The following is a 24837-nucleotide window of genomic DNA, read 5'->3' as shown; positions in this document are numbered from 1 at the left end:
CCCATGCATCTGATGTTTTTTTTTTTTTGCCTGAAGGCAGAGGCGTGGATCAAGGGGAAGCTGCAGGACCTGAAGGATGGCTGTGACATCCAGAGGTGTCCTCTGCAGGACTGGGAGGAGGTGTCACAGACCCTCCAGAGAGACCTGAAGGACTTTGAGAACACCCTAATTCAGCTTAACCAGGTGAATCCTCCATTCAGAAACTACCTCATACACCTTACTTTTGCAAAGTCAGTACTCTGATGTAGTCTCTAAAGGAACACATGTTAGACCAAAGATTCTAGGGTGAATATTGTTGTAAACAGACTGCAGAGAAATAATTATGATGGTTAACTGAAATTTTGTGAGTTCTGATAATTTTCTCCAAACGACTGCACCCCAACTTCTTTACTCTTCCAGACAGCAAATTGTACGTTATACCCTGTTTTGCATCTGTACACATCTGAACACATTAGATGCCATGAAGAGGCACATTACCCAAAGCTCATATTGTGATACCAGTTTAAACCTGAGCAAAACCAAAAAGCATTTCCAAGAAAAGATATTTTATCAAATTGGAAAGGTCCAAAGGTGTCAGATAGAGGTGTCAGATGAAAAGGAACTATGGACTAAAACCTCAAAGCTATATGTTCCTTAATCTTCTTGGCCTTTAGCAATGGGTGCAGATATCAGAACCATTAACATCCATTACATTCTGCAAGGAAATGTGCTGCTATTTTCAATTAAAAGGTATACAGCAATCTGTGGTATAGCTGTACTGTGTAGGGTCAAATGTCTTGGGCAGGTAGTTAGCTGTAAGTCAGGGAAACAGACATACAATTATAAGACATCAATACATTGGTCTTTGCATTAGAATAATTATTATTGTATAGTTTTTACCACCCACGCCATCTTTACTCATATTTATGTACTTAAGCCATGCAAAAATAAACCATGGCACACGACAAATAGAAATGCAGACCTATACTGATCATTGCTTTTTTTGCTCGAGTCACAAATCCAAAGCCTTTCTGTAGGTTGGAGTGAGTGAGTGAGTGAGTGAGTGAATGAATGAGTGAGTGAAATTTTTTGCAGACACAGAATAACAAGGACAACACCACTTGTCACTGTGCCATGCGAAGGCATAGTTTGAGGAAGAGATCATTTGAAACCAAGCTGCAACCAGGGTGCATGAGCAGCAGTCTTGCAACTCTTGGAACTATAAGAATTACATGGGAGGTCCTACCAGGCCTCCAGGTCTTGATTAACAGCATGCCAAGGGACTGTAAAGCTGTTACTTTATCATTTTACATTTTCATTGTGCCCTTTTGCAGACTCTCTTGTCCATATAGCAACTTACAAATAAAGAGCACAAAGTGCATATAGTAAAGCAGTATGAAAAAAGGACACAGCTGAACATGTGACATAGTGGTGTGCTAGCTAGTGATGAGTACTACTGTAGATGCATGCTTCATTAAATTTCTGAGTGTGATATACGACTGCAACATGGCAATACAAAATACCCTACACTAGAAGGAAGGTGAGTAAGGGAATGTTTTGTGTTATGTTTTGTTAAAGAAGCTGAGGCTCACTGTGAAGTGGTGGGTCGTCAGTCCCATGTACGATATAACCAAACTGGTGATCAATTAATTATTTTTCAGAAAAGTATTATTTTTAACAACTTTCCCCTCTTCAGAAACAGTACATTGTTCAATATAGTCTTGACAGCCTGCTGACGTGTTAGTGTCTCGTTATCCAAACCAAGCACTTTTGGAAGGTATAAAAATCATACACTTGTAATAAGCCTCCTAGGGCACAGTAAATAAAGTGTACATTCATAAGGAAGCAATGGATAATAGAGGTGAGGATGGTAAGAACATATTTAAATCATATACTTTCAATATGTATTCATCTTCAGACTATCTCAAATTAGACATCCCCTTTTTCTCTGCACACAGAGAAGTAAGGTTGTTCTCATGATTATCCATGTTCCAGACACATTCCAGACAGGATAAGCCTAAGTGTATTCTTTCCCCCTCCATCTGAGATTGTTTGGAAATGGTACATTACCGTAATTATGCTTCCCTGACACTGAGGTGGCCTGGGGCCGATGCAGGCCTACGATATGTCTGCTTTCCCAGCCATTAAAACTGGTGGAGGCTTGCCTAAAGCTGTCAGCCTGGGCTTGCAAGTCAGACAGGTCACATCCAAGCCAATCCTCACTCGTGTTTTTCGCATCCTTTCTCGAGATGGGGGAGCAGCTCATCTGTGAGGAGAACCCCAACTCGGATCTGGTGAAGAAGCAGCTCACCCAGCTGACAGACCAGTGGCACATCTTGAAACAGACAGCTGCCAACCAATCAAAAGCGTTGGGCGGGGCCAGGAATCTGCAACAGTTCAACAGAAAAGTGGACAGGCTGGAGACCTGGATAAAGGAGAAGGTAGGCTTAGCCTTCAGTGGGACCAGATGCAATGCTGTGTTGTAGCTGAACAAGTATGAGTAACTTAACCTCTTATGCAGGCTGTGGCCCACTCACAATCTCTTTCCCATATCCCCAGGTTTTTCTTTCTTGTTATGTGGCATGAAAAGGGTGGTTTGTTTTACATGTTTTACATGAGTGCGTTTGTAAAAACTATACCTCTCACAGTCAATAGGAGATTCTCCAGGTGGTGTATCTTTTTTCTCTCTTTGGAATTTAAACTTTGATGACACATGTCTGAGAATTTATGGACTGTGCTTGAGAATCAGAGATACATTCATGATTCCCCTCCCCCCACCAGAACAATGTGCACCATATCTTTTTAGCTTTATAAAAGAAATAAAAAACAACAATGATTGAAGGATGGGATTTCCCAGTGGTGCCATCCTGCTTTGCTGCTCATATCTGTCTCAGGCAAGGTCCCAGTTTGGATGTGTGTAACATTACTTCTAAATTTCATATGCCATATTGCAAAATATACTCTTTCAGCTGAAACAAATAAAAAAAAATTCACAAAGCAGGGAACTCTTCTATAACATCATGTCTTTAGCTCTACATACTGTACAGTGAAGGAAAGGATCAGCCAACAACCTCCTGAATGAACAGGGATGGCAAACAGGCTTGTGTGTGAAAGTGATGAAAGCAAATGGTGAAATTTCCACTGTACATTTTACACTGAGGAGACACACACACGTGTGTCTCCTCAGCTATTTTCAGGAACTAATAAATGAACACAAAAACACCATGTCTGAGTACCAATAGTTCTCTGAATCTTTGAGGTTACTGTGAAAAAAAGCTGTTCAATTTTTCCTTAATGCTTTGCTTTACCATTTTGTGCTTTGGAACCATGTTGAGCATTTGCTACTTGTCTCTCTTACTCCTAAACCCTGTTTTCACACGTTGAATGGGGTAATTTAGAAAAAGAGGAGTGCTAATAAATTGTAGGTGTTCACAGTTAAACCTGCAGCCTTTGATGAACTAATTTTTATTTGCGTCAGCAGGAAGAGGAGCAGTCGCTGGCAGGAGTTCTGGGGGAGAATGTTGACAAAATTCAGCTGACAAGGAGAATCCTGGATCTGAAACAGGTGAGCACCATAAAAAAAGAGAGTTTCATCTTAAGTGCCCCTGTTCATTCAGCACTTTCTGCTTATGTTATAGCAGTTATCCAGAGGAAGTGAGCCCACATATGCTCTTCTAACTTTTTTTTGATCTCCAAGTGGTTTTTAACAGTTTTGGCAGTCCTGATAATGTGTTCAAACAGAAACAATCTTGACAGTAGGCATGGAAGTTGTTTCTGCAAAACATCTGTAAAAAGGTTAAGAATGCTGAAAGTACATACATCCTTTGATAAGTTTCTTATTTATGAGTCTAAATAAGGGGGCCGTAAATGAAATGAAATTTCATGAAATGAAATTTCATGAAATTAGATGCAAATGTTAGGGAATATGTATTTTAGAAATGCGTACAAGCTTTGGAAATGGTAACAGAACCCAACCTCAAGCTCAGATATCACAGAGGTGTAATAAAGCCATGACAGTATGTGAGTCTGTTTCTTGTAACTATTCCAAAGGATGAGCAGCAATACCGGACCCTGCATGAGGAGATCAATCACCTGGCCCTAAAGTTAGAGAAACAGGGGAAGACTGAAGGGAAGAACATTTCAACTAGGAGGAAACACATCAACAAAATGTATGTTCAGTGAACCACACCTGTCATTTAAATATCTCTGTCAAACCAATGCTGAGTGCATCAGACACTAGATCAATAAATCAATAAATAGATCAATATGGGCTGTTTAATGAGTCACTTGTGCAGAAGCATGTCCACAGCAGTGCATTCAGTTGGCGATATTTCTGTTGTAGGTGGCTGAAGGTCCAGTCGCTTCTGAAGGACTATCACGAAAACCTTCAGTTAGCCCTTGAAGTTTCATCCTTTTACCAACAGGCAGACAATATCATCTCTGCCATCAACAGCAAGGTAAAATATACGCTGTTTCGTGCTATGCTTTATACATGTATGAAGTGAGCCCCTTTAACAGGCTCTTTCAACAAGATTGTAAAATCTAGAGAAATTTTCAGAAACCTGTTGACTTTCTTCACAAAATACTCACATTTATACCAACATGAAGGGACACATAAATAACTGAAAGGCAAATAAGTGAAATGTGAATCACTGAATGCCAGCGAAACGCCACAGGCCACTATTTTGTGTGTGTATATATATAAGTATGTATATATGTGTGTAATTGTGGCCTACTTGTAAAACTGCAGTGGACAATCAGGGAGGTTTCATTCAACACAGTGATTCTGACTTCTTTGGTGGTCCTTGTCTATTCATCTCCTCACATTGTTACTTTCTGCCTGGTTTTTTTAGAGGAAAGGCATTTCTGTGTCAAATGACCATGGAAACTGCGGAGACAGAGAAATCAGAGAAATAGCAACTCAAATCATGGTGAGCAACACTTACACAATAAATGATTCGTATGCCATGATATAGCATCTACACTGTAACATCCAATAAAGGTTCTCTAATAAGGAAGCATAAAGCCAACAATGATATTCGGTATACATTTTAGAGCAATTTTGTCTTTTTAATGTGTTAATCTTCTATGCTAATGAACAAAAAACATAGAGCATTCTTTTCCTCAAGTTCATAAACATGGCCTAAATAGATCAGTTGTGCTAGGAGGTGTGCGGAGGGAAGCCAGGTTGGCCCTCAGCTCTAAAACTTATTTTTAAATATGTCAATTCTCTCCCCCCCCAGGCAGGTTTTGCCTGTTAAAAATGATTTCATGCCAGTTATATCCTTTTATGTATTCTTGTTCAAACAATAACAAAATATTCAATATACATGCATAAAAATTGTTGACAGGCCCATCAAATCTAGTGTGTGGATTGCATATGTATGCAGTTAAATAAAAAGTTTACGAGGCCTGGAAGCATTCTGGAGTGAAACTCAGACAGACTGTTAATATTCTGTCATAGCTGGATTTTGAATCAAGATATAGTGTAGAATGACTCCTAATCAGGAAAAGCCAAACCTAATCTGGGCCTCATGAGGGTTTTTCCCCCAGCACAGCACCCCACTCTGAATATGTTAAATAATTATTTTCCATCTTCCCAACAACCATGTTTGACCCAGTGTTTTAAGAGCATAAACCATATCTTGTTCCAAACCTATAAACCGACTCCAAACACATTGAGTAATTTCCTTCCTTGTCCGCCATTACCCGCGACCCTTTCCAGATGCTGGATGTGACCGTTTCTCAATTGTCAAATCTCCACCCAACCCTGGCAACCAGAGTGACACTCAAGCAGGGAGAGGTGAAGGACGGCTGGGCCCTCCTCCAGAAGGCTGTCAGGTAGGGCTCCCCCCTCTGTCTGCATCCTCACCAGGCCGTGAACCATTTCACGCTTTAATGAGCTGCGTTTTCACAGACCTGGCAGCGGATTCCATTCTGTGTGTTATGGTTGCATTTCATTGCTCACAATGGCACCAGAAAGGCCAAGGAGACCCTGTCCAAATTACAATTAGAGCTAAGCAATTGCTTGAATGTTAGCCTTTGTTGGTTTTCCCTCTTGATTAGTTTCGTGTTTTGGGTTTTGTTCATTGAAGGTAAACTAATGCATTGATTGGATGTGAGTAAGGTGAGGAAAGCTGGGAAGAGTAGGGGTTTAGGCTGAATGTATTAGTGGTCTTTTCCCTCAGTAACACTTAACCTCTGTCACCTGCAGCCCAGAAACCTTGCCTTGGCCCCTCTGACATGCTAGTTTGAAAGCAAAACTGTCTTGACTCAAGAAGACTACTGCCTAAGTTAACTTAGAAATGATTCAAAAGTTGAAATACTTCACATTTGTATTCACATACATGCAGTGCGGGTAGAACCCACTTAATTTGCTTGTGATCTGCTGTCTCTGTTTGACCACTAAAGGTTTAAAGCTGTGAAGTATAAAAGCATATCAATATTGTCCCATATTCGCAGAAGTGAGGTCACTGTTTTCTGTTGATTACTTCATTGATCTTCTAGTCTCCTGTTAAACACCTTATACCTTATTCCTTGCATTACAGCAGCCACTGTTATATATGTAGGAATACTTGCTTAATTCCAGGTTTTACAAACTAAAATTCAAATCACTTCCCAGATTATTCACGGTAACCCATTAGGAGGTAATGTCGGAGTAAAGGGAATGTAGTGTTATCTTGCTGTAAAACAATAAGCAGAATGACTAACTTTAAGTAAATATAGGGAAAGTTTCTGATTAGTGCACACCAGGCAGATGGCCTTAGAGCGCTAGAAAATGCACTTCAGGTAATTCCTGCCCTTGACCACAGATCTAAGATCAGCTTTCCCCACACAAATCTGATCTCCAGCCATTTAATACAAATTATTTAATCTGATTCAGGATAAACTGCTAATGGTGGAAAGGACCTACACTAATAAATCCTGGTTACGTCCGGATTTTGTCTTTGATAGAGTCGCAGTCTTGGTTACATGCACGTGTGTACTTATGTAGTGCAGTGTGTGTGTAGCACTGTGAAATCAGCTGCTATTTTAATCATCCATTGCATCTTGGATGAAAACATGTTCATAAGTACAAGAGAAAATATTACAGTTGTTAAGTTATGTTTCGGAGAGTTTATGTCGGAAAGTAACCCAGACAGTACTAATCAAGATGAATTCATGGAAAAGTATGGTAACAGTAAGATAATACACCATTCTGGTAAGCAGCGACTTGCCTTTCACCAGAGAGCCCCATGCAGAGTCTGGTGTTATACAGTCTGTAGATGTAAAGGAAATTGAGTTTGACACTGGGATTATTTTTTTCTCCCCTGTAAACTGTTAATATTCATAATACAAAAACAACTGCTGTTAACCTTGGACATTTGAGTCACTTTGAATAATTTCCAAGATGTTGACAGTGTTACAAAAATGGCCTGGATTCAAGCATACCTCAGCTTTTGCACAGAACAAAAATAATTGGTGACCTAGCAACTGTCTGAGGCTTGGAAGGTTAGGGACACACCATTAGCAGCTGTACGCAAGTCTCAGAAAGGACATGTTTTGGGTGGGTTATCTGATGCATCTGCTCTGGGATTTCCCCAGCCCTTGCCCAGGAAACCATGTTTGGCGAGAGCTCAGAGTCGTGCCCAGGGATACAGCTGGCCAGGGCCACGGGGCTCTCATTGTGCTGCACTGTTGTTACGCATTATCCATGTGAAAATGTGAGAATGCCATTCTGAATAGGGTCAGCAGCATATTCTGCTAAATTGATGTCAGATTCCCTCCTTGTACGGTTGACCATAGGTGCCCAGAAACAAACCAGATCAGTGAGGTCACGTGGCACAAGCCTGACCCCCCAGAGAAGCTGCAGCATTGTTCCGACTTTCACAAATGTACTGTAAATATTGAGATAATTCTTGTCAAATTATTTTTGTAATTCTGAAACTGGAGCTATGTGTAAAAATGGCATAGTAAAATCCAAATTTTGTTTTTTTTTTTTTTTTTACAATGGGTATTGACAAAGTAAAGGAGCCAACTTCATTTCAGCTTTTCAGTCTTTTGGCAGAGTCAAGTATCTTCCACTCCCTGTACACAAACGAATGATGTCATGCTCTGCCATAAAACGCGGTGGTTAGCAAGGGGCTGGCATGGTTCTTCTGGCCTGACCAGTTCTGTGCACCCAATGCTTTCTGCCACACCTTTGCCTTAACAGATTCAAACTAGTCTACCGGTGTGACCGAGGCTGACGAGATGTTCTCAGCCCTCCCCGCTGACAGGCTCCAACAACAACAGCCTGTCCACAAAGATGATTAGCTCATTGTGTTCGATGGGTGACATCATACGTTTTGTATCAAGCTCACTCTGATCTCCAGCGTATGAACTGGGACGTTGGGGGGGTGACGTAACCGGTGGTCATCTATTTCAGCATGTCCGTAGAGTCTGTGCTCTCTGTGCAACCTGCACACCCGCCATTTTGGGGTTTTGACAGTCTAACAGCATCACTGTTTTCGCAGAGGGAAACTCTTGATCTAGGCTGTGTGACGTCGGACTGAGAACTGCATCTCATGAGAAGGGAATATGAACTATGCACTGAGGGCAATGCTAGCCAGTTTTGTTGGTCCTGTAATTGTTTGGGATGTCTGAAAGGGACTCTGAAGTGCTGATCTGAATTAGCTCTCGTATTTTGTCTACTGAACTGTTTGCATGCTGTTGTGTTACAAACCGTTTTTAAAACACATTAATGTTTCTTTGTCAATTTAGCATCAACAAACAATTGTAAATGTGTGGAGGGGTTGAAGGTATGGTCAACACTTTGAGTTAGTGTTTGAAGTGTTTTCCTCAATGTACTTAAACAGTGGGTTCTTACTACGCTCCTTTAGTATTTTCTGATTCTCTTAAACATGCTTAAAATTCAATATTTAATTTATTTTTCAAACCACACAAGACATTTTAAAAGTACTTTCAGAGGCTGTATCCCTATGTGGTCCTCTTTATCTGGCCCCATTCTCTGGCCTCAGTGGTTATTTTAGGACTAGACATATAAACATTGCATATCTGTGCCTTAGGTCCAGCTTAGAAAAGAATAAGACTTAGTCATGTGACATCATTATTCTTCTCTCAGGCTGCCAAGTGCTTATGGGTTGAGATCATGACCATTTTCTCCCTGCAGGAATGAGAGGTCAGATATACTCTCTGCCAGCTCTGATTTCACAAGGGAAGATGTTGACCCACTGACCCTGCCTTGCTGCAGCATGGACAAGGATGTACACAGGATTATGGGAAAGGAGATTAAAGAAGAACAGAACCGGCTCAAAGGATGTACGGTCAGTAGCTTGGCACTATACCGTGGCATCTCCTCTTGGTTTTCAGGTGCGTTTGTTGCTGTCTGTGTTCAGCTGAATGGGAGTAGATAATGGAGAAAGGACTACATGTACACGACATCAAATTCAGTGCTCAATAAACTTGGCTGTATGCATTATTTATACAACTAGCAGGAAGAGGTTTTAGAGGTGATATTTACCCTGGCCTGAAAAAATCCATAAGTTTCCACGTAAATTTCATTCTGTGGTTGTAAAGTGTGCCCAAAGAGTGTGCCAGTATAAATATCCTTTTCTTTCTACTCTTGCAATGTAATAGCTTTCATATCCCCTCAACTCGAATAAGCGGTTGGAATTAGAATAATATTTGCACATAATAATGACGATGACAAAAGTAAATATCAGATTAATATGATATTAGTTTCAGTCACTCTTAATATAAGCCAACAGTACCTGCGAAAGGTAGCTGTGTGATGCAGGGATTGTTGTGATATGTTCTGCATGTTTGAGTCCTGAGGCCTCTTCCTATTTCAATGCTTCAGTGCACTGTAAATAAAGGTAGACATTCCTGAATGATCCTATCTTGCTGCTATGCCTTGTTTCTCCAGATGTGTATCTGATAGATTTGAGGAAATGTTTTTTTTTTCAGGCTTTAGTTAAAAAATCCACGTGAAAAAGTTATAACCGGGCCAAAGGGTTCAGCCATTGAATATGCTTTCATGTTCTTGATCTTTAATAGTACTTGATGACCCACTTAGCATTTACATTTAGCTGTTTGGCAGATACTGTCACCCAGAATGATTCACAAAGTACACCTGACATTCATTCTCAGGAAGATAAGTGCATATGATAGAGCCAAATGAACAACAGTGCATACAGAAAACGTCATACCACATCTGAACATGTATCAATAGCTCACAAAGGAAGAAATATATGAGAAGGGCATGACTGAAGTGATAAAACTAAGTCCCGGAAGCCAAGATGCAGTCTAAAGAGGGGTCTTCAGTCTGTGCTAGAAGATGGCCAGCCGTCCTGACTTGATTGGTGTCAAAAAACAATATTTTCCAAAGTGAAGCCCTGAATCAAGCAAATACCAAGCAAGACTCACCTGCCATTTTAGAATTGCAGGGACTTTTATATTGTAGGAATTACATTTTAATTTGAACAAAGACTGATCCCAACCTAGCTGGCCACATGTCACTTGTTATGTCCCATCGTTGTTCTTAATGAATACAGGCATTCTGGCCACTCTGTTTATATAGAGCCGCTCTCTGTTGGGTTCAGTCAACATTTGTCTAGTGGACAGACAGTCATTCTCCCCAACTCATTTTAAGACTGCTTGCTCCAATGTCTTTGCCAGTCTTCTGAATTGCCAGCTGGGTCACAAAACCTCCGGCTCCATCTCAGGTGTTTCTCTTGCCCTTAAGACTCAGGCTGTTCACATGGCACGCTGCCTCATATAACAATGGCCACTTGTCCCCCAGACGCTGGCAGGAGGGTTATATAGGTTCTCTATCTGTGGGAGCACCTCTTGTTAGACTTTATGGAGGGTTTAATGTGAGACTCTGAACAAAGCCCTGGAGTCAGAGTCAGTTCTCGGTGCCAGGTACATCCACCAGTCAACCAGTAAAACAAATTTGTCTCACAGTTTCGCAACACTTTACTCCACCCTGGGGAGTTTTGAATTGATTACAGCGCATTGAGAGTTGGAGGTGTTAGACGCAGCTGCCGAGGTCTAGATTTAAAAAACAACAATGAAAAATAGAGTGGAGCAGTACCATCTGACTTGGTTGAGCAATCGGCACCCTTCTCGCAGTGGTGGTGAGAGCGGCCCATAGCTGGGTGGTTGGTTCCCCTTTCACACTGCTGCCAACCTGGCTCTGTGTGAGGCTCATTGCCAGTGGCGGCAGCAGGCAGGCTACTCGTTGGTGGCACGGAGCGAACATGACGCGCGGCTGTTGCTCTGGTTAATGGCGCCCAGATGTGCAAGCCGCGTACCAGATGGGGAGGCTGGTAGCGATAGTTCCTGGCTGACATCACCCCGCAGCACGATGCTGGGAGGAATAAATGAGACCTACGGTAATTGGAGGGAACATTCAATCTCAGAGGCAGAGGAAGTCACGAAGCTATTTTTTTTTTTTTTTGCCCCCAGTAACATCGTTCAAGTGGAGTGGTAAAATGCAGAGGAGAGGCGGCCAGATAAGATTCAGTGCTTGTTTACAGCAGTCTGCGAAGAGAAGGATGAAAGATGGGAATGAATATCTGGGGAACGGACGTCAGCGATGGTAATCGGGGCCTGTCAACCTAATTAAGGGTGGTAGTTATTTTTACCGCTGGAATACATAAACAGCCCAATAACGTGCCTTTCCATGATTAAGCTGAGGCAATTTATTGACTGGCATGTTTATAAATTGTATCTGTGCTGCATTTTTTGTATTTTGGTTTGACAGCTGGTCATAGAGAAAGCACAGGGGTCATATATTGCATTGCACGGCGTTATCGCAGGGTTGTTATTGGTTGCCAAGGGTATTTTCCTTTTCTGAGGTGACATAGTGGACAGTTCCTCATGATCTGGCCTGCTGAATGTAAAATGAAAATCATAGTGATGAGAGCCACTAGTCTTGAGGCCTATTCCATGCATGTATTACTGGAAGGAACCCAAATTGGCCCTAATTCCATTAAGGCTTAACTAAGCCCCTGTCTGTTCAGGCAGAAGATGGCAGGTTTGGTTCAGAATGGATATGAAGATTTCAGTCTGCAGTTGGTGAGCTGCCCACTGTTCTTCTAAGAGTGGATCTGCCCATTCTCCCAGAGAAGAGCCTGGACTGCAGTTGGTGCGGCTCGTTCACGCAATGCACCCCTTGCACAATTGGCGGCTGAAGTGTAAGCTTTCAGCAATCTGCTTTGCAAACAAGCTGGCCACGAGCACCCTGGCGCTGACATGCTCAACAGCTGAATCCTGTTCCCCGGTCTACCGCGGGGGCTCCCACACCCCCGTGAGGCTGGCAGAGTGCTCGGTGGCAGCGTGTGACCTATGCTCGGCTGCGTCCTCTCTGCTCGCACTTCCCCAGCTCTCAAATGTCAGCGCCGTTGCCCCACCCGATATTCCCGGCAGTGCCTGTGACTTCATCATCCCGCTGACCACAGATAACAGCACCACTTACATCAGCACATCTGCTCTGACCCTTCAAAAAAAGCCACACCATCAAAGCTGGAAACCTCATCCTCTCCCACCGCTCTTGTGCAGAGCTGTAGACCCGCAAAGGCAATCATTGCCATTTAAGATGTAATTGACACCGCTGTGCTTTCATCCGTGACTCTTTCCAGTGGGAGGTCCAAAAACATGCTCATGGTAACATCTGAGAAATGTATGAAGGTTGTACTTCAGTATCACAGGACACATCATCATATGACAGATTGTCATGTTTCAGCATGCATGGTACTATAAATGTTGAAGATGTTGATGTTTCAAGATAGCAAAATAATGCAACTTCACTGTTAATTTGCCATTTCTGAGGCTGTGTTTCTCTTGTTTTTCAAATTATTCATAAATTTCTTATGTAATCTGAGAGCTAGCTGCATTTGTTGGAAAGTGGACGCAAGCGTTTTAATGCCTTGTGGTGTAATTGATGTGTAAAGCTCTGCTCAGTCTCACCAGTGTTATAGAGTGCAGTGAAAGACAGCATGCATATACACAATACGCACATAGCAACCATTGCATTCACCATTGTGAATGACCTCTGTGGATGGCCCCACTTCACATGGGAGAATTGGAGTACGCTGTTGGGCATCTGCGGTGACTTGATGATACACACACAGTGGTTTCGCTCTGTACTTTGAGTTGGAGGACTGGGTCAGTGTGTGTGAGGACTGGTCAGCGTGATCGAATGTGAAACTGCTTGGAGCACACAACACACTCACATGCATAGCTTCTGCCCTGGATCACAGAGTAAGTCAGCTTGGATTTTCACCACCAAGCTTCCAGGCTACATCCATCCCAGCCAGCAACGGCATGCTTCCACTGGGCCAAGACAGGCTCCAGTGCTGTAGCAATGCAGAGAGCCAGGACCGATCTGGGGAAATAGCTGCAGCGACCCACATGGTGTGTTTTACAGGTTTCAGGTGGCAGCAGCTAGATTGCACAGCGTATTGCAGAACTCTGTTCCTACATGAGCTGTGAAGCGTAGGGCCCACAAAATAATTTTGCATGAGGGCTGATGGGAATAGAAGTCCAGAGCTTGTAAAACATATGTGTCAAATGCCAAGCACAAGCATTCCCTTTCCATTGTCCGTACTTGAGGAAATTTCTTTTGTGGCCCTCTGACTGTTGGATGAAGCCAGGGTCTTGGCTTCGGGGGAAGAAGGAGTTATACTGGAGGCGGAGAGAGTCAGAGCCCATCTTAGGTGTGATGACGGAGTTGTGCATTGATCCCCCGCTCTGAGGGGCTCCAGAGCTGAAGGCACAAGGAAACTTTGAATAGCGGCCTGGAAGCCCCAGCATGGAACCTCTGGCTACCCTCTCTGTTACATTAAAAATGAGAAGCCCAAGTGTCTGATTACATTTTAATAGTTTTCCCTGCGCAGACAGGGCTGGGTACTAATCTGCACCCCGGCCCCTGCCTCTGTCATTACCCCACCCCTTCAAAGAGAGAGCCAGTGTTGGGATGGCGATGAAAACTCAAAATGATGAAGTCGACTTGCTGCAAGACTGAGGGTCAGAGAGGGGACTGACATAAAGTAAATTGCAAAGGTATTAACGTGGTATAATTTCCACTTTAAGTGCCTTCACTCTAACCTCTCATAGTGGAGAGTTCATGATTCTGAGTAAATGGTGTACTGTTGCAAATGGTATTACTTTGTTTTGGGTGTTTAAGTCCTTGGGCGTCTTTAATCATTCTCGTGCCATTCATCTCACTTGAGAGGGATGTCCACTGAGAAAGGGACAGATGTGGTCTTCTCAGGGAACACAGCTGTGCATAAAACAGGCTGCACTGATCCACAGGGTGCCACTGCAAATCATACTACAAGCAATACTCCTGCCTGTTAAGTTTGGATACTGTGAAGATCTGGTATAACAATTAATACATTGCAAATGCTAATGCTAAATTTTAAATGGGATGTGTGAAATTGTGTTGAGTTTGTTCTGGCGCATGGTCCATGGTTTTGGAAGTCTTTGTGCTCTATCTATGCCATATGTTTCTGTATGCATATTCTGGCCTTCAAATACAAGTTACCATAGAGTTTTTTGGGCATGTGACTAATTTTAGGTTGCCAAAGTCACATTCTCTTATTTTTGTCATGCTTCAATCACAGTGCGCCAAGAGCATGTCATTTAAGGTTCTTTGTATTATGAATTATATACTGCAACACAAGAAACACAGCTCTTAATGTTGTGACATGGTGAAACTGTAGAGAGATATATGTTCCTCTTAATAGAGTGTGAGAGAACCTGGGATTAATAGGAAGTCGACAAACAGCCAAGATGAAGAACAGCCATTAAAGAGCCATGCGCCAGTCACAGGAAATAGCCCCAGTAATGCCGATGAAGTCATCGAGGGACGCCAGACGGAGGGGGAAAGGTGACGCTTCTCTTTTTTTTTCCCCCCAGACCACAGAAATAATGGTCAGTGTGACATGCAGAATTAAAGTCACGCGTCCGTCCTTATTTTGCAGCAAGGAAGAGATGACCGATCCCGATGCCGCTGCCTCACGAGGAAACCCGCAGCTCTGTGCGCAGTTACAGAAGTTCACAGAATCTGCAGACAAGGTGGCTGATCTGTTTCCTGCCCGCTGCTATTTGGCTTTAGGGCGTGTGCGAGACTCTATCATTCCGCGACAGTCAGCACTTATCAGTCGCGTTTCATTTCGGAAGACTGGGTTAGATAGTCCAGGGCCGTGGCTGTTGCAGCTAACGGAGCCTGGTTAAACCAACAGTGGATGTCTGTGCGGTGACGTAATGCTAGCAAGGAACACAGGAGGCCTCTCCTAAGTAGATGAGGAGTGGTGTGCTTCAGTGTGTATGTGTGTGTGTGTGTGCACATGCGCACATGTGTGTGTATTTGAGTCTGTGAACGTGAGAGATGTGCTGGCTTGGGACTGTTGTCTGATTTCCAGGAATTGTCCTAGCCTCAGACCCTTGCCAGCATGACTCATGTAAGAAGACACAGAGCAGAAAGAGGCTGGGAGGGATGGCCTTTGTCGTGCACATTGCCAAACCACAGCAGAGCAGAAAATGTCTTCTTGTTTACACTGTGTGGTACCTAACCTACAGCCTATGCCCTCTCCCCATCCTCCTGACCTCCGAAGATGCTGTCTTGGCTGAAGGACAACACTGCTTTAGCAACCAAGCTCCAATGCTCCCCAGGCCAGGAGGGGCTTCAGACTGCCCTGGAAGATGAAATCCCATCTAACAGGACTAGAAGTGAAGCAGCAGAGATGGTATGACGTGCTGAAAACTCGTCACCCAGTGCAGTGATTTGTGAAAAGATAGCAAAGTTATACAATGTCTGCCCTGTTCTTTTACTTGTTTCATGTACATTGCCGAAAAGCCACCAGAGATGTTGTCCATTCAATGCAATGCTTTTTGGAAACAAAAAGGTGGTTATCTTAACAAACCATTCATCCAAAAGAATCAGTGTTATATGGTGGAACTGTTGGGCATATGTTCAGACTCTGAAGTCCTCAGCAGATTGTGATCTGATTTATGGATTCAGAAAGTAGCCCAGTCCAGGCATAGTCCTTTATATGTGTAATATTTACTGAAGCAATTCAGCTAAAGTCTCTAGCTCAGAGGTACAACACAATAACTTCCCACCTGGAATTTTAACCTTTACTGACTGACACACACAAACTCAACAAGGTCTTAATGGAGGCCAGTGTGTTTGCACAGGACGGCCAGAGCTTGGTGCATCCAGAGGGCGTGGGGTTTGAGGGTGTCCTGAGCCGGCTGGAGCTCCTGTGGGAAGAAATAAGGAGGAAGCACCAGAGAAACAGGGCGGAGCACCAGGATTCCAAGAAGCTCAACCTGAAGGTACAAGTGTCCGCACAGAATGAGCCACGCATGTGTCTGGGGTTGCACCTGGCTCCATAAAACTCCTGTCCAACTGTACAGCAATCTGGAGGGAAGTCCTCTCCCTGGCTCTGGCCCGGCTATGGGAACATTCAGCTCTTGCTGTTCTCTGTTACCATTGTGCTCCACAAGGTGTTTCCAACTCCCAGTCCTTTCTGGAAGACTGAGTCCATAAACTGCTGTGCAAATAATACTGATTTATGACTATAGAGGAAAGTAAGAGTGAATGCAGCCACAATCAAGGCTGTGCTTGATAGTTTTCAGCCTTTTATTTTGCCACATAGGACTGTTGGTGAGGGCAAATTGTATCCTGTCTGTCCATTAGTGGACAGTATGTAGACCCTATGTTCTCATAGGTTCCAACCCATGTTGTGTCTCAGCTATTCTATAGCCATTTTGAGGATTTTCGCTATTTGTTAACTGAGGGATTCTGTGAGAGCTGTTCTCCTCCATGGCTTTGACTGCTCTCTATATAACTGTGTAGGCCCTGACAGTCCTGAAGGACCTGAATGCTCTGGAAACCTGGCTGCATACGCTAGGGCTGTCCAGCCAGCAGTCCTCGCTGGCAGGGGACACTGAGTCCATGATGGAGGCCGAGCAGGACAGCTGCCTGCTGGAGGAGGTGCCTTTGCAGGACCCTGACCTGGGCATCCTGCAGCGGGGGACAGACATGCTACCAGCCGGGAGGCACATCCGCTTCCAGAAGGGGGTGGCGGAGAAGTGAGTGCTGATGGGTAGAACCATAGACTGCCAGTCAATAAATCAACCAATCAAGTTGGCGCAGAGCACCACAATATTATAGAACAGATGTACAGTGACAGATCAATACAACAAAGATTACACAAATAGAAGAAGAATATTTCATCACTCCAAATTGTTTAGCTTAAGGCAGTCTTCATTGGTTTGACCCATACCTTTATGCGCTGTGTTACATCTTTTTGCCCCATTGGTTGGGCTTCACATTTAACATGAAAGTAAACAGTGGAGAATTTAGTGTGGAAAATTGTCAAGAAATGGCCGTTCCTTCTAGGTTAATAAGTACCTTCATCTGACAGTTTTTGAATATGTATCTAGCACTGGTGAATTCAGAGATTAGTTTGGATCCAGTAAGCTCATTTAAAAATATTCAGTTTCATAAAACATTTTATTATTTATAGCACATGCAATTAAAGTAATAATTTGGAGGTCTGGCATGATTTTATATATTCCAATCTATATTCTGAATGAAACTAGTGTCTCTGCATGCAGTGGAATCCATATTAGTGGTAGTCAAACAGACATGAAAACATTTAATCAAGAAATGCCTTAAAACATCCAGCTCACTTCCTCAATGCTCATGTCTATAATGGTCCTTTTTCCAGCCACAGACGGTCAGTATTCAGTGAACACAATGTTTCCAGTTTAAAGTATGGAGTACAACAGCTTTGCTGGGACATTTCCTTTGCGAAAGGAGTCACTGCCTAGAATTTCTTGTAAAACTACATGATGTAGTCTACTTTATTAGACACACCTATTTCTATAAACACAATCCATTTTCTATTAAACACTGCAAGCGTGCCTAAGGAAAATACAGAAATAGAAAAGTATGTGTATGTTTCTAGAGAGTGGCTTTTTTCACCTTTTCTTGACAGTTGTCTTACAGCTTGGATTACATCAGCCTTTGTTTTGCTCTACTTGTAAGATATTATCATGGATGGTTAGGGATGTCTGGAATCCTGGGGAATTTCCCACCCTTAAAAGTTATTTCTGCACCTTGACCTCACTGTAGAAGGTGCTCTATCAGACATTAACCAAGGGGAACAGGTTTAAAACAACAACAACAACAAAGAAAGCAACATGATCCGTAAGTCATAAATTACAAGCTAGTACTCTAAAGTCGACATTCCTCAACAGATATGTAAGAGAACAGGAGATCTAATTTGTAGCTTGTGGTTTTTGATTGGCGGTGGGGGGAAGGGGTGGGGGGGACGGATTTGATCTGATCTGATGTGAAAATGCGGATCAGTGCATGGGAGGCCCCTAACGGGAGAGCGGCTTGTTTTGTTGTGTTCCCCTTGTCTCCTAGGTACCGGCGCGTGCGGAGGGCTGTGAAGCAGCAGGGCCCCGGCCTGCAGGGTACACACGTGATGACAGAGGCCCTGGAGAAATCAAAGCCAGGGGAGGACCAGGAGCAACAGGGGAGCAACCACAGCAGCCTAGGGCAGGTGGGCTCATAGGAATGAAGTCTGAGCCGCCCCTGGGAGTGTACACAGGCGGGGGCATTAGGGTCCAATGGGCAAAAAGACATGGGCACTTGACATGACACATGGCAGAAAAATGTAAGCAAGTGTTACATTTTAAGTTTCTCATGCAATGTTTTTTTCCCCAAATTTCTGCAACCCCCAAATAACACAGCTTAAGAAACTGAAAAGATTAGCGCTTCCTTAAACTTACTCAAAATTATGGGTAAAATGCATCTCAGTAAGATTGGCTAGAGTCCCTAGTATGGCTGAAAAGGGTGTAGTAAGAACTCTAACAGCTGTTGTAAGAGTTCTCACCCTGACCCATCTTTGAAATCTCTGTCAGATATAAAATCTCTGTCAGTAATACACCTCAAATTAAAAAAAAAAAAAAAAATATATATATATATATATATATATTAAAAAATTGCATGCTAATAGCATGCTTATACGGTAAAAATAAGGTGCACAAGGTACGCAAGGTTTAAACAGGAAAGACAAGCTTGGGAATGCATGTAATGCCTAACTGAAGAAGGTCCCTATTATGAAACCCCAGCTTTCAAAACAGAATCCTGTTTTGCTTAGTTGATGTTTGACTCTAGGGCAATGTTTTTATGGGTTTTTTAGAGACTTTTTATAGTTACTGTTTGGATATTTCTCATCATGACCAAACCAGCAAACTATGCTAATTTATAGCCGCTGCAGCTAGTCACAGGGTTGTCAAGAAAAAGTGAAACACTTCCCTGCAGGCATCTAGGCCTACTGATGTATTACCCTTTAATGATGGTGCCTTGGGAACATAAACTGGACCAAAGCACAGATGGACACTCACATGTACAGTGTCTGGAAGGTTCCCAATCCAATTGGTTATGAATCGGCAACAGTAAAGAAGAGTCTGAATGCTGTACTTGAATTCAGCATGAGAGGATAAAAGTGAAGTGACCTGGTTCTGTTTGTTTGTGCGTGTGTGTATGTGTATGTGTGTGTGTGTGTGTGTGTGTGTGTGTGTGTGTGTGTGTGTGTGTGTGTGCGCGCACGTGTTTGTGTGTTTGTGTCTGTCAGCATCTCCCTGTAGAGCAGGACTTGGACCCCTCTCTGTCAAGTGTCCGGGAGGCTGGGCGTGAGGTCACAGCTGCAAGGACCTCCAGGGAGCCGATGGAGGAGCGGCACGCAGAAGCAGAGATGTTCAAAAGCACAGCGGTCGACAGTGGCTGCTCCCTGCCCCAGGACTTCACCATGAAGGAACTGCTCAGCCAGGTAAGAGTGGGTGGGGGGTGGGGGGCATTTGGAAGCTGCACATATTAAACAGAGTTATTTCCTGGCAGCAATCATCATTCAAAAAATCTTTCCTATATCTTTTTAAAGAAAATCTAGGGTTTGCCATTATGGCCTGAACTGGAGTTCCACAAAATAAGAATTTATCGTAAAACACGATCCTTTTGTCTGCGTGGAGGGGAGTGCATGTAGCTGCTGGCCGCCTCCATGTTAATATTTGAGGCTTATTATTCTTACCTCTCTGGCTTTTGCTCGTGCTTTGCGCACTGTGATGGCCTGTGCTGACTGTAAAATGCCAACGCCTGGAGTGTGGTAGGAACAGGGAGAGATGATCATAACCGATCAGGAATGTAGCTAATTTTTTCCACATTATGGCTGCCTTGTTATTGTTTCTACGTAATGTAAACTCATGTAAAGAAAAGTGGTTGCTTGACAAAAGAACTTCAATATGATTATTTCATCTCATCAACTCAACTCTTAACCCTAACCATACACACGGCAATATACTTTCAATACTAATAATACAAATACTTTTACTAGTACTAATAATTATGTTAATAACAATAACAATTATTATTATTATATATGTAGTATGGTTGGTTTTAAGTGATGACAGGTGGTCTGACAGTAAGTCAGTCTGGACTTTCTCCAGCAGCAGGGCTTGAGAACAGCTGCATGGACATCTGGATCAGAACTATGTGTACCCCCGGTCATGATTCATGTGCGTTTACTTAATACATCTAAAATAAACTGTTGCTTCACTAGCTAGGATTGAGCAGAGGCCTTGCCAATGTATCACTAATTACATTACAGTTCCATTGTACACAGTTCATTTCAGCTTCCCTTGTAAAAGTTGTTGCTGCATTGTTTAACATTATTATTGCTTGAATTATAGAATTATGCAACTGACTGCCAAATGCTAACATCTTTTGATGTCTTTCAGTACCGTTGATTGCTGCGAAAGTGTAATTGTTTGAAACTGAGCGGGGCGAATGCAATGATCTGAATGAAATAGTTGTAGTATATTAGTCCTCGTCAGAATAATTACTAGTGCTAAGATGGAGGGAATTAGTTAGTGTTACCAGTCTGGCGCTTCTAATTAGAACAAAACATCTGTTCTAGCTCAGCACTTGTGTTATCTCAGCAGTTAAACAGCAATCAGTGCTGTTGTGTTATCTGTCACGTTTTAGCACAATCTCTCACAGGTGTTTGCTAGGATTTTGGAATGAATTAGAGTCTCGACAATGTGCACTTCGGTTTATAAATTGTAGTGTAATTCACTGAGCTAAGATTAGCGAGCAGGAATATCCCCAGATGCCAAAAACACTGAGGAGCTTATTTATGAGAGTTCAGCATGAGGAAGCATGCCCTATGTCTAACAGTACAAACCCCATGGTCTGGTGATTATCTGCTGAAAGGGGCAGAGTTTGTCAGCTCAAGCACCAATATCGACCCCCCCCCCCCTCCCCCCCAGTGTTCCGCACTGACCATGCAGATCAACCACGGCCTGTCCCTCAGTGCGGAGCTCAGCATGGACATCATGGACACAGAGACAGACATGGCAGTGAAGTGTGAGCCGGACCGCAGTGACCTGGAGGGGCTGCGGGAGCAGCAGGATGAGCTGGAGGTGAGCAGATGGGGATGACTGACCCCCCCCCACACACAGCGGCGCTTGCTATGTATGAACGAATGAGAACTGCAGCCCATCTGCCTCAGATAGAGACACACAGACGTAATAAAGGAAGCACACACCAACATACAGAAAGCCTCACAAACAGAAAGCCACACAGGTAGATAGATAGATAGATTGATAAATAGATAGATAGATAAACAGGCAGACAATATATCTTGTAACTAGTGGTATATAACAGTAAATATAATGTAATGTAGTGCAATGTAATGTAACAGTAATTTCCACTCAGCTGAATGAAAGAGATGTCTTTCTGGTCAAAACAAAACATCCATCATGACCTTTTCAGAGTTCCCTTCCCCGACAGAGAATGTTCTACGGCCTGTTTCCTGTTGTGCCCATGGTTCTAACAACCACTGGGACCTCGCCGGTCCCTGTTTTGTTTAGAGTGCGATTTAATGATGTAAGCTGCACCGTATGATCCCGTACAGAAAGGGCCTGGTTTTATTATACACAAAGGAGTTCATTGTGTGTGTGTGAGGGTGTGCGTGTGTGTGTGAGATGGGGGGGAAGGGATAGTGGGAAGGGCAGGGGGGGATTGCTGTATGAGTCATATTTGGGCCAATGTTATGTGGATCGCATGCAGGCCCAGCTGTCTGGATATGACACCATGAAAGAACAAAAATGACCTAATCTGTCATACCAAAATAGCAGCGCGGTCATGGAACAGGCCCTCTCTGTATCTGACGGGTGCTTGAGAGGGTTTGTGAAGTGTGCTACCACTGAGACTAATGCCATTAATTACAGTATTCAGATCTGTCACAAAGACGAACAATAGAATCCATGGCGATATGTTTAGCATCTGGTTCCTCTTAGTCAAAAGGCACCAGTAAATCTCCAAGGTCACAAACACTTGGTGGGATGTTATTAGTCCAGGACACGTACGGGGAGAACCTTATATGCAGGGATTGGTCGAGAGGTCAAAGGTTTCCTGGTCTCGCATGAGCCATTGGGTTGGGTTTCATTCCCTCAGATTGACTATGAGGCCCTGAAAGAGGAAGTGGAGGAGCTGGAGAAGCAGGCCACTTGTCTGGAGTCCCTCTGCCCTGAAAGATTGCATGTCCTGAGGGAGGAGGTCCAGGCCACCCTGCAGGCCTGGGAGGAGCTGGGCCGCAGCATGGTGGAGAACCGCGGCCGCCTGCGGCAGTTCGTGAGGCTCCAGGAGTTCTTCAGGAATTATCTGGCGATGATGTAAGTGAGGGTGTGAAAGACCAATGTTGTTCTTCCACTGAACAACATACTGTCCTGCTGTGATGTCATTCCATTGTAAATTTGTTACTGATAATCCCAAAGAACATGATATGTGTAAGGAGGTCATAAATTCTGTGTAACAAAGAGAACTGCTGTTATTTCGTTGTTAGATGTATATTTGTCGATGTACTGTAGGTGTCCTGAAGAAATGGATATTGTTATGCATTGTGACTAAGTCATGGGCGTTTTGCAGTTCACAGTGAAATGATCTGACATTCCCCCATCTCCAATCTCTCACAGCTCATGGACAGAGGACACCAGGGCCTGCATCTTTTCTGAGAGCACTGGGCACCATGGGAATTCTAATGAGGTGCCAGTAGCATCAGATTTGGACATGAATATCCAGCAGAAGTTTGAGGAGTTTGATGACCTGGCCGCTGCTGGACAGAAGCTGATAGATGAGGAACATCACCTGACGGAACTGGCAAGTTATCATCCTGCATGTTAAAGTTTCAAAAAACAGTGAGCCCCGTAAGTGTTTGCTGTTGAAAAAAGGTTGCCATAGTGAAGCAAACGATTCAATCCCCAGATCAGGGAGAGGACAGAAGAGCTACAGAGCATGCTGGGATGGATCCTCGTGCACTGGAGGGCCCAGAAACACCAGCGGAGTCATGGGAAGCGGAAACCGGAGTCTGAAGGAAACATATACTCAGAGGCTACAGTTTCTACACTGCCACTGCAGCAGGTAGGAAAATACCATTCTTTCACTGGTGGTGGATGGGATGCCATCTAGAAGACATCCAGGTATTCAGACATGCATTCAAATAAACAGGGTTCTTTGTACCATAAACTGCAAACAGAAAAAGCATGATAGCAATGCAAGTCCAGAATCCTTGCAGCAAAGCTGGGTCAGTGCAACAAAAGTATCAAAATCAGGCCATAATCTTATGAAATTTTGTCTCAAAAAGTGAATTTTTCTATACATCAGCCATTAGAAAAGGCCGTTACTGAGGGAAGACGGTGGAATCCAGATGGCCAGTGGGGGTCCACGCCCAGGTGTGAGGAAGAGAGGCGGGGTGAGCATCAGTCAGAGGTTGGGCAGGAGGCAGCGTGCAGTACTGGGCTGAGCCCGCCAGGAGGAGTCACAGGGACACCCAAGTCACCCATCCTGGTCCTGAAGGAGCCCGGTACCCCATCACTGGGCGGGACTGTCAACCTCATTCTCAGTTTCAGCAAACCCGGGGACAGCCTGCTCCAGGTGCAGGACCCAGCGGAGAAGGGGGACACCTTGGAGCCTGTTCACAGGGTGAGCACGCCCCCCTCGGCCGCGTGGAACACACACAGAAAGCGACATGCGACCCACACTGGGGGTTTTCCTCAGCCGAGTAACTGCTGCATTACCTTCTGATTCGTTTGACAGACAGGGCTTGTTTTCATTAAGTTTAAGAGTCTGGCCGTGCCTCACACAGCTGTCATCACGGAAACAAAGGCACCCATAAAAAGTGTGTCCCCTCTGATATCGATTTGTCAGTAAAACGATGCCTACCAAAATCCCCTCTCTCCCTTGAGTTTTCCTCCTCCTCCTCTTCTTTATGCATCCCTCCCTTCTCCTTTGGCCTGCTGAGACTCCCTCCTCTGCCTGGAAAATGTTTGGGAGCCACTGCCAGGGACTTTTGGATAATTTAAACCAAAGGAGGGAGATTTCTCAGCATTGTGGAGGAGTTAAAAGGCGTGAATTACATGAGAGCATGTGGTGCTGTCTGGCTTGGAGGTGGAGGTCTTGCTAATGTGCAGGTTAACTCCACTGTGGTAGGGACCAAGCTGTAAGTGCATCTTCATTTCCATCCCTACCTCCATCTCAACCTCCGCAGTGCTCCGTTGCAGTGGGAAGAAAAGGCAACTCTCCCTCCATTCAACTGGGCATGCGCAGTAGTCAAAATGAAATTATGTTTCAGAGCCAAATTAAGCCAAGCCTCCCCTCACAAATTCTGAATTACAAACCCGGATGGCAGACTCATACTGAGTATCTCCAAGCCTCTGAAATACCCTCATGCACCATGTTTACAAAATGAGATTAGTCAACAGTTCAGTATAATCCCTGTGCTTGCTGAGAGA

General features: G+C 43.8%; 1 protein-coding gene across 3 annotated transcripts in view; it reads left to right on the top strand.

Annotated features, from left to right (window-relative positions):
- LOC118784680 overlaps positions 1-24837 on the top strand; it is a 47280-nt gene that overhangs the window by 11541 nt on the left and 10902 nt on the right. For 2 of the 3 annotated variants that reach the window (XM_036539071.1, XM_036539054.1), the window contains exons 4-23: positions 37-183; positions 2229-2420; positions 3458-3544; positions 4030-4148; positions 4322-4436; positions 4833-4910; positions 5705-5820; positions 9131-9284; positions 14715-14857; positions 14952-15045; positions 15585-15716; positions 16168-16308; positions 16832-17067; positions 18413-18551; positions 19629-19823; positions 21316-21468; positions 22505-22722; positions 23023-23206; positions 23312-23467; positions 23711-24028. In XM_036539071.1, the coding sequence (XP_036394964.1) occupies positions 37-183; positions 2229-2420; positions 3458-3544; positions 4030-4148; positions 4322-4436; positions 4833-4910; positions 5705-5820; positions 9131-9284; positions 14715-14857; positions 14952-15045; positions 15585-15716; positions 16168-16308; positions 16832-17067; positions 18413-18551; positions 19629-19823; positions 21316-21468; positions 22505-22722; positions 23023-23206; positions 23312-23467; positions 23711-24028 (3117 nt within the window). The remainder of the gene's footprint in view (positions 1-36; positions 184-2228; positions 2421-3457; positions 3545-4029; positions 4149-4321; positions 4437-4832; positions 4911-5704; positions 5821-9130; positions 9285-14714; positions 14858-14951; positions 15046-15584; positions 15717-16167; positions 16309-16831; positions 17068-18412; positions 18552-19628; positions 19824-21315; positions 21469-22504; positions 22723-23022; positions 23207-23311; positions 23468-23710; positions 24029-24837) is intronic. The other variant, XM_036539063.1, reaches the window with a different exon arrangement.

The sequence above is a fragment of the Megalops cyprinoides genome, chromosome 1, assembly GCF_013368585.1.
Source record: "Megalops cyprinoides isolate fMegCyp1 chromosome 1, fMegCyp1.pri, whole genome shotgun sequence".
NCBI classification, from domain to species: domain Eukaryota; kingdom Metazoa; phylum Chordata; class Actinopteri; order Elopiformes; family Megalopidae; genus Megalops; species Megalops cyprinoides.
Note: the sequence above shows the minus strand (reverse complement) of the source record. Positions and strands in the feature narration are given on the sequence as shown.